This window comes from Protopterus annectens, chromosome 7.part1, assembly GCF_019279795.1.
Source record: "Protopterus annectens isolate FY-2018-M chromosome 7.part1, PAN1.0, whole genome shotgun sequence".
Lineage (NCBI taxonomy): Eukaryota > Metazoa > Chordata > Ceratodontiformes > Protopteridae > Protopterus > Protopterus annectens.
This window is the reverse complement of record NC_056740.1, coordinates 372,637,391-372,647,730: the sequence shown is the minus strand read 5'-3', so window position 1 is coordinate 372,647,730 and position 10,340 is coordinate 372,637,391. Positions and strand designations below refer to the sequence as shown.

The 10,340-nt window shown below is 42.1% G+C and overlaps 1 protein-coding gene across 1 annotated transcript in view; it reads right to left on the bottom strand.

Annotated features, from left to right (window-relative positions):
• Positions 1-7,656: 7,656 nt before the first annotated feature.
• The window catches only part of MAPK6 (mitogen-activated protein kinase 6), a gene marked incomplete in the record, with an annotated part of 137,240 nt that continues 134,556 nt past the window's right edge, over positions 7,657-10,340 (bottom strand). Inside the window, 1 exon segment of the mRNA XM_044078818.1 lies at positions 7,657-10,027. Within this exon segment, the coding sequence (XP_043934753.1) occupies positions 8,926-10,027 (1,102 nt within the window).

The following is a 10,340-nucleotide window of genomic DNA, read 5'->3' as shown; positions in this document are numbered from 1 at the left end:
GGGTTGGTTCGTAAGGAAACCCTGTCCTGATGAAAAATGATGAATGGTTGCACAGCCATGAGGGCCTGTAGCTCCGAAACCCTGCGTGCTGAGGTAATAGCCAGAAGGAAGGCTGTTTTCCACGACAAGTATTGTAGCTCTGTTGAAGAAGCCGGCTCAAAGGGAGGCAGGGTCAGCTTTTCCAATACGAAGTTGAGGTCTCAAGCTGGGACTGGTGGTTTCCGTGGGGGTTTTATATTTTTTGCCCCTCTGAGGAACTGCCTTAATAAAGGATGTGAAAATAAAGGAGGATCTGTATTGTATTGTGCAGAAATGGCTGAAGCGTGGATCTTGATGGAGAAAGAAAGGCCACTGTTTAACATCTCAGCTAGGTACTGTAAAATTTGAGGCATATTTATTACCCAAGGATTCTGGCCCTTTTCTTGATTCCATAAACAAAATAGTTTCCATTTGGCGGAGTAGATTTTTCTAGTAGAGGGTCTCCTGGCCTCCAAGATGACATCCTGCACCTCCTTGGAGAGGAGAGTCTGTTGGGAAATTGAGGTATTCTCCGTGCAGCTAGATGTAAGGTTTTGAGCTGGCTGTGAAGGGTTTTGTAGTTGTGATGGGACAACAGAAGAGGAACTAGAGGTAGGATCCATGGTGGTGAGTGTGACAGGCTCTTAGGAGAGGATACCAGTGCTGTCGTGGCCAGTCTGGAGCAATGAGAATCATTTGTGGCCTCTCTGCTCTGGCTTTTAATAAAACTTTGGTCAGTAGAGGAAGAGGCGGGAAGGCATGGACTGTCAATGTTGTCCAATTGAAAGAGAGTGCGTCCACTTTCCAGGCTTGTGGATGATAGGTCCTTGAACAGAATTTTTCCAACTGGTAATTTCTGTGGGTAGCAAATAGATTTATGTCTGGCTGTCCCCATGCCTGAGTTATCTTTGAAAAGACTTGAGGATGCAACTTCCATTCGTGTGGGTCTGTCATATTTCTCCTTAAGTTGTCTACCAGTGTGTTTTCATTCCCTGGCAGGAATTGTGCCTGTAGTTGAATTTGTAATTCCAGTGCTGTGTTCCACAGGGTCATGGCTTGCCTGCACAGGGAGTATGAATGAGTTCCCCCTGTTTATGTACCACATGACTGTGGTGGTGTTGTCTGTCCTTATTAATAATTGGCCTGGATGCAGTAGGTCCTTGAAGGCCTTAAGAGCATTTTGCATGGCTAGCATCTCCTTTTGGTTGATGTGTAGGTGCTTCTCTTTTTGGGACCATTTTCCCTGAATGCACTGATCTGCCATGTGTGCCCCCCAGGCGTAGTCTGAGAAGTCTGTTGTGATGATTTGAGTTGCTTGAGGTAAACAAAGGGAGACCTGTGTTTCTTTGGCATGCTTGAGCCCACCACAAAAATTCCTTTTGAAGACATGGAATGAGTGGTATAATTGTTTCCAAGCTGGGGCTGTGTTGAGACCATAAGTTTTTTAGGTACCATTGGAGTTTCCTCATATGCAGCTTTGCACATGGTATTAGTAGGATGCAAGATGCCATGAACCCCAGAGCCTGCAGGACTTTCCTTGCAGTTATAGTCTGGTTAAAGTTGCCATTTTGTTGAAGTATTGAGACAGTTGCCCTTGCTTGTCTGGCGTGAGGTAGGCCATCTGGGTTGTTGTATTTAAGCTGGCACCCAGGAAAATTATCTGTTGAGAAGGTATTAGTTTTGATTTCTTTTTGTTCACTGTGTATCCCAGGTAGTTTAACAGTTTTATTATAAATGCCAGATGCTGCAATAGAATGTCCTTGCTGTCCGTTTGGATCAGGCAGTCATCCAGATATGGGTAGATTTGTATTCCTTGTTGTCTGCAGAAGGCAATTACTGATGCCAGGCATTTCGTAAACACTCTGGGTGCAGTAGATAAGCCAGAGGGCAATGCAGAGAATTGGTAATGGGTTGAACCTGCAAGAAATTTGAGGCATCTTCTGCAATCTTGTCTGATAGGGACATGCAGGTATGCCTCCTTGAGGTCCAACGTTACTCCTTGCCCAGCATGGGAAGAAGCTGCTATAATGTGAGAATCTTGAATTTTGGTACCTCTAGATATGTGTTTAGGATAGATAGGTCTAAGATGGGTCTCCAATCTTTGTCCTTCCTTGGTACCAGAAATAGTCTGGAATAAAAACCTTGACCTTGTTCTTTTGCAGGTACCTCTTGAATTGCTTTCATATCCATGAGAGCGGAAATTTGTCTTTGTGCCTCTGCCCATTCATTTTGTGGCAGGTTTTGCAAGCCTCTCATTTTTGGAAGGGTGTGAAAGTGGAACCTGTAAGCCTCTGTCTATAATGTCCAGAATCCATTTGTCTTTTGTAACAATGTGCCAGTTTTTTGAAAATAATGCCAGTTTTCCGCCCAAAGGTGCTGCCATTATAGCTTTGTTTGGCAGGCATAGGGGGAAGTCATTGTGTCTGTCTTCTAAATGACTGTGGTCTATCTTCTCCACCTCTTGGGGTTGGTGCTTGCCACTGTCTAGCTCTGTAAGATCCTTGAGGTTTGTCCTCTACCCCTTGGGCGTCTGTATCTGCCCCTTTGAGGTCTGTCAGTGGCTGGAAAGGACCAATTTTTTGAAGGCCAGTTTCTGCTGAAGCGTGGAGGTTGCACCTAAAAGAAATCTTTAACCGTTTGCATAGATTTCGCTTTTTCCTCCATTTTCTTTAGTACCTCCTCAGCTTTAACACCGAACAATACATCTTTTTGAAGTGGTGTATCTAATAACTTTGCTTTGAAATGATCTGGTAAGGTTTGCTCTGAGCCAAGCATGTCTACGTATGACAGACCCTGTGACAGCAGCTCTACATGAGGCCTCTGAAGCATCAAAACCACACTGCAAGGTATGTTTACCCACTTGCTCTGCTCCATGCAACAAATCCTGCAACTCTTTCAAATCTGGTTGTTCTGTTTGTGTCATTTTGTTTTTCAGTTGAGATAACAAAAACCGTTGGTACTTTAACATGTGAAATTGACAGTTTAATGCCCTGGTTAAAGTGGCTGATGGATACACCTTTTCCCCCCACATTTCTAATGCTCTGGAATCTCTCTCTGAAGGTAAAGGGATTTTAGCAGTAGAGGCCTTAATCACCTTGGGACCCTGTGAAATTGTTTCTGGGTCATTAGTATGGCTTTTATAAAGGAACTGGTGAGAATCAGGAACCTGGTAATACCTATCTGGTTTAACAGGGGCTGGAGGTAGAGAGTCTGGATTAAGACTGGCTTCTGCGTACACATCATCCAAAAAGTCTAAAACAGGAGGGATAGCCAGGGGCCTATACTGGGGGAGCAGTAGAAATTCCCTGAGCCTTTTCTTGGAATCTGAGTAATCTTGGCCTTCCCAGTGGAAGTGCTCTCTCAATGTATGCAGGGTTTCCCCAAAAGAGTAGTCCTCGGTGGGGTGGAGATCAAGGAATAGACTCCTCAGCATCAGAGTCTTCAAAAGGGGAATAGGCATAATCCTGGTCCTCATAATGGTCTGAGGTAATAGAAGCCTGGTCTGAGGAAGGGTTGTCCTCCTCAATCTGGGTCTTTTGTCTGAGGGGTGTTGAGAACCCCTGATGAGAGTTATCAAATCCTCAGCCATTTTAAGCATCTGTTTTTTAGGCATGGGGCCTTGAGAGGAGTTCTGAGGACCCTGTTTTTTAGTTTTCATTGCAGCTTTAGATTTAGTGAAGGATTTAATAGAGAAGGTGGTAGGGCCTGAAGACGCCTTCAGAAATGACAGACCTCACTAAATTTTCGGTTTCCCTGCCAAGAGTGGCGTCGGTATCTGCAGTGGGAATGGAGACAGAGGAACCTGCGACCTCGGGTACTGAAGTCACCGGTAAAATAGTTTCATCGGTAGTCAGGGGCTGCATAGGTGCCTCGCTGAGAACCAGAGAACCGTTAGTCGGCCTAAGCGTGGTCTCAGTACTCGGTGCAGACCTCGGATGACGGTCCTTGTCTTTGCGTCTTTTGCCTAAAACTGGCGTCGGTGTATCCGATGACATGACATAATTAAATTTTTTGCCAAAATAATGAAGGGCGAACTCCACCCGGCGCTTAATAGTGCGCTTGTTGAACCTAGCACAAAAACGGCAGGCCGAGACGTCGTGGTCTGGCCCTAAGCAAGGTATACAGAAAGAGTGAAAATCCTTATGCGGTATTTGCTTCCCACAAGAAATGCAATTATTAACTTTGACATCGGTCTGAGGCAAGAAAAGTTTCCCCAATGGGGTACTTAGCTTTAAAGAAGACTTCGGCTGAAATACTAAATCTCAGGAGCTGGCCGACCGGCACTTGCGAACTGCTTCTGCTTCGGGCACCACGCGGCAAGAAAGACTGAAGAAAATGGCGTTGGCTGCCTCTTTTATACCCCTGCCGCACTGACGTCAGAGAAGAAGCGACAACAACCGACGCCGGACCTAGACTTTGGAATTCGGCCGACCGAGGACCCGCCTGACGGCAGGATAACCCAAGTGTGATGACTGCAGCTGTATGCACGATGAACATCAGCATGTGGGACTAACAGTTTCAAGACAAGGAGCAGTAGCAGTATATACCTTCATATTAACTCTATCAAGGGCTCCGCTTGTCATGTGGGATATGGCTCCTTATTTGCTAGGATTCAGTGACACCACATCTGGATCAGCCAACAGGCTCCTATACAAGTACTTGTGGGAATCCTTGACCCTTTAAACAGTAACACTTTCTAAGAACGTGAACAAGGAGTGTTTCCAGTGATGCATTTTGAAAACATCTTTCAGGAAATCTATCAATGGAGGAACTACTAGGCTCAATGTGACCAATGAAGGTTCTGTATCTCTACTGGGCTTCAGAGTATTCTTTAGCTTTATTCTATGAAGGGTACCCTAAAAGGAAATGTTCTCTGGTGGGGAAACAAAGAATAGTGCCATCTTCGGTATAGGAGCTCAGTTGCTCTGTGATGTAAACTTGCCCACACAAAACTTTGGTGTCTGATTCCTCTTGGGAAAAGGGGCAACGGTTACCAAATGTATTTCCAAGCTCAGGCGTCTTGGAACCAAGGACATGAAACTTTCAGCCAGCTGGACTAGTAAATCAGAAGCTCAAGAAGGGGGACCGAGCAGAGGCACTGCCTGACCTAGAAAGAGATGAGTTAGGCTGCATCTATTAAGCTTTAGATTCCCATACCTCCCCTGATTAGAAACTACTACCTCTGTCTCTAGAGGCTTTCAATCACAAGCAAGGGAACTGTTACTTCAATGTGGTCACTAGGAACCTACTCATGAACAAAGATTCTAGGGATCCTATCTTCCCCTTCTGAAATCATGATGCATGCTCCAGCTGACAAAGTGGGGGAATACAAGCTAGAAACGGAATGGGCACCAGCAGAGAGATGCACCAGGTTCCTTAGCAGAAAGACTTGACAGTCGGGGTCTGCAAAAGAACCTCAACTTGTAAGGAGATGGGAAAATCTGGAAAACTTGAGCCATGGGTTGAATGCACTATTTTGCTATGCTTCTCTCCTTTCCCTGAATAAGTTTCCTTTGCACGAAAGCTCCCAGAAGCCCTGGGTAATGCCAGGGTAGCATGAAGCCATTTGACAAGTGAATTTCTGGACAGACTTGTGACGATTACAAATTCTCCTCAGGATAAAAAGAGTGCAGACTGACTCAATGTCATGCTCTTTGTGTGGAATTGGTTTTCCATGAAACACACAATTATAGACTATAAAAAGGAATTCTTCAGAACTGGTATCCGATTTCAAATAAGACATTAGCTAAATAACAGGGCAATACAACAGAAAAGAAGCTATGGAAGACTTATCTGGCTCCCTGGAGGAAGGTCGACTGATGGAACGCACACTGCAAAAAGCATACAAGGCAATACTGCACAGCAAGAAAACTCCAAAAATGGCATCAACCTAATGCATTGTTTATACCACCTACTTGGCTTATGTATATGGGCCGAGTTTTGGCTAAAACACAGGGGTGTGTTCTAAAACTATGGAAAACTGGCCAGCTGCGACTATAGAGGATCCTCATTTAAGAGCCATGTGGAGGACATCTGGTGCACAAAGGCCAGTTTATCTGCACTGGAGTAACAGTATAAACAGTCCGAATCCTGGGGGTCAGTGGATATTTCTCTTTCCAAGGCAAAGAGTCCTCGACACTGACAGCTACTGGCTCTTGAGAAATGAAACCAAGAGACAACTTTATCGGGTTTTATGAAGAGGCCAAACATGCTCTAGAGCAAGACAGCAAATGTCCAAGGCTTGGATGACTCGGCCCTTCTTTTTGGAGGTAACTGCCACCTCTAGATTTCCTCTCACAGGTGGGAGCCTGTTCCAATTTTGAGCAGTGGACATCTTCTTTTACCAGAAGCAAAGGCATACTGCCGTCACCCTTGCATCAAAATACAGTCATCAAAACCAGAAGCACAGAGCGGGGTCCAGATCAAATTGCTGCTGCTAGATTTCAACTTGAGAGGATGTGCCATCTTCCCACACCAAGATGCCCTCCTGAGGGGCAGTAAACATTGCATTAAATCTAATAAATACAAATAAAGCACTGAATGAAATAAAAGGTACTACAAAAGTGGTGTGTTTTGTTCAGCCTTGCAGTACCTTTCATTGCATTAAATCTGCCAAACATTCAACCCTACAGCTGCCTCAGCCTTCATAATTCCATCTCTCGGGCTTTTCTTATCCCATTTTTTACATGCAGTATCAATAGAAAACTTGTCTGATGCCACAGAAGCCCATGGAAAAAGCACAAACCCCTTCTATCTTAGACAGCCCTGCAGAGATTTGGCTCTACACATGATGGTCTGCTGAATGAACTTGGCACAATGGTGCAAGAGATGACAACGCTCCACCCTTTAGTACACTGTTTATGAAAGACAATAATAGTTCTTGAACCAAGATTATGTGTAGAGTGTGTGGGTGCGCACACATGAAATACACGCATTTTTTTTTTTTTTTTTTAACCTATTCACTGACTGGGTCAGCCCGCTCGACAAATTATCCCACCTTCAGTGGCAATCTAAAAGCACTGATCAGTTACAAGTAACCTACTCTGAGTTGCACCGTAGGCAAATGAAGGTGGAATCAAACCGCATTCTAGGCTCATAAAAACTCAATGGAAGCTCAGAGCTTTGGTGTTCCAAGCAGCCTAGTAAATATCAGGTATTACAAAACCATTATTAAATGTTAGAAAATTACATCTATCCCTGGAAAACTACATAGCTACAAACAAGCAAAACACAAACCACCACATGAAGCCCCCCAAAGCATTTGTACTTTAAAAACTAAGCCAAACAGATTGATAATATTCAGTACTCACACTGCTGCAAGAAACTAAAAATGGTGCAAAATGATCTCTTTCTTATACCACAAACATGCTGACATCCAGATGGGAGGACATCTGCCTAGAATGGGCCAGACATCATTCCTTCCACTGCATTAGTTCCTAGTAGTACTATTGTAAAAATAAATACTAGAATATCAACTGCAGTCTCACTAGCTCCACAATGCATGCAAAAATGAATTACATATACACACAAATATTTACAATTACCTGGTAACACCCCCTTTTCTCTAAAAAGTGCAACAGACTTCAGCTTTGTAAATTACTTCAATAAAGTACAATAAAGAATACACATACTGCAAAATGATGGAAAGTATTTGGCCAATCATGTTTATTTGTCCTTTATTTTTCAACAAGGGAAGTGGTGACAACAGAAAATGGAGAAACCTATCAGAAAGCAAACAAATTCCAGGAAACAGATACTACATGCTACGTTTAACTTCATTCATGTGGACTTACAAAATAGGAAATTTTAACAAAACATAAAAAAAAAAAAACAAAAATAAACGTTGTCTATGGTCTTCTACACTAACGTACCTGTTACTTCCATGCACACTACTCTAACATACAAAAAGTTTTGAAAGTGACAATTTAAGACTTTTTGGAACAATGTTTCGTAATGAAGTACTTCCTAATTCATATGCTTAAAGGTTGCTCAAGCACCTCCAATAAAATATTCCTATACACAGTGATGCTTTCAATAGCATGAAAGTAAACAAATTAAGGATGAAAAAAGTTTAAAAAAATTCAACACACCTGCATTCTACCTGGTAGGTAATGAACAATAGTGCTGAAAAGAAATTAGCTGCAGATGTTTACAGTTCCTTTCAAAGCTGAACTGAATGCCTACAATTAAAATAAATAGAAAGCAAATTTCATATGCTAAAATAAATAACATATTATTAACACTTCACTATAAAAGAATGCATACCAGAACAAGTAAAAGTTCCATTTTTTTTAATAAAGGAATACTACCAGTAGAGTGATGCTGGCTACTTAGATGTGCATGTTGTGAAGCACTACAGCTAACAAATGGTCTGCCAAACATCGCTGATACCTTGAGGTAGATAACACATGCATACCAAAAATCTGTACTTTACAAGTTTACGCTGGTATCATGTGCCTAAAAATTATATACAGCATGAAAACAGTTTAGTCTTGTGCAAGAGACACTGCTTCTACCACTTCCATACTGTCTTTAAAGGGAAAATAGACATGTCATGCAAATATTCTTACTGTGTAAAGTACAAGGCAAGATTCATTCATTCTGTAAAAAGTACAGCTATGCTGCAGGTTTCACAGACAGAACGTCTCTACTTGGTTTAGTGCATTTCCTTCCCCCCTTCCCTCTATGAATTGCATTTTTGCTTAATTGTGTGCAAATGACATGCTAGTTTGAAATAAAATAATCTGTGACACAAGGTAATTTAGGATCATAAAATGTCAAACATAAAACTAATGGAAGTACATGTTAAAACTGTACCATGTGATTCAAGTAAAAAAAAAAAAAAACAGTAATAAAAGACGAACATAAAATAAAGACTATAAAAAGAAATGTCTGCTGCTGAGTGTTTTAATTTAGATGTTTCAAAATGCTACTATAGGTTTTGTGGGGAATCTGAGGTGAAGATTTGATAGACGAAGGTGTCAATGTGGCCTGTATAGAACGGAGTGGAGAACCAACAGGAATGCCAATGGACTCAAGCTGCCTACTGAACAAGATTTCACCATTTCTACCAAGGAGGTTGTCCTCGCTTTCCTTTTCACCTGCATCTGTATCTTCTCCTGGCTCAAGTTTTGTTACTTCTACCTCTTCTAACCTGCTAAAAAACTTGTCCAAATAACTTGTAGGGGTATTTTCATTATTCAGCTGCTCATCTTTCCTTACGTCACAACAAAACTGGTCTATAAGGAAATGCTCTTCCCCACTACCTGTGCGACCAAACTGGCTATTCCAAGGACTTTGATTCCAACCTTCTAACTGTGCTAGATTGGCAATTCCCTTTTCCTCTTTCTCCTGACTAACAGACTTTGATATTGAATTTTTCAATTCAAGCTGTGATACTGAACTATTCAGATCATTTAACTTGTCAACATTAGATGACTCATGCTGCATACTAAGCATAATGGTTCCTGCTATAAAAGAATCAAAGTCAAAGCCTTGATTCCTTTCCCTGTCTTTCTCCACCAGCTGTTGTGATGCCTCTTTCAGTGCTATCTGTGCTTTTACTAATCCATTCATTTCACATTTTGACTTTCCCTTCTTATCTGCCTTCTCCTTACCTTGTTCTTTGTTTTGCTCTTTCCAGTTAGAAAGATCTATGATAAGTTTGGGCTCATAGTAATGGTTAACTTCACTGTTTCGCCAGACTAAGTTGTCTAGGTATGGATTAGACCTAACTTTGTAGTTACAGGTGTGACTGCATTCCAGATCACAGTACTTGTTTTCATGATGATCAGGATACTGCCAGACTGGTTCAGTAGAAAAGTGAGAGTCAAAAGTGTGATCTTCTAAGAATTTTTCACTATCTCCATCCAAATATTTACGAGGGTCCACTTGCACTTCCTCCTCATCAGTTACATCAGACAAGGCCCGGGGATCGCGCTGAACTTCATCTATTTCTAAGTTACTGTTAAGATACCAGTCATGGTCAGAAAACTGGCTATCATGATACCTGTAAAAAAAAAAAAAAAAAAAGTTATTTTACTTATTTGCTTGCTTTTTGCTTTATATCTAGCATTCACACCTTCAACAGGAAACACATGTAATTGCTAAGAAAGTACAGTTGTGTACACTTACCATAAATGTAGACGTTAGAGTGTATTCACTGTTGCAGTCATCGCACTTGGGTTATCTGCCTGCAGGTAGCCCTCAGTCAGCCTGAATACAAGAGACTTAGTATTTCTGCGTCGGATGCTGTCGCTCCAGGACTGACGTCAGGTCGTCAGGGGTATAAAAACAGGCAGCAGACACCATTACATCAGTTT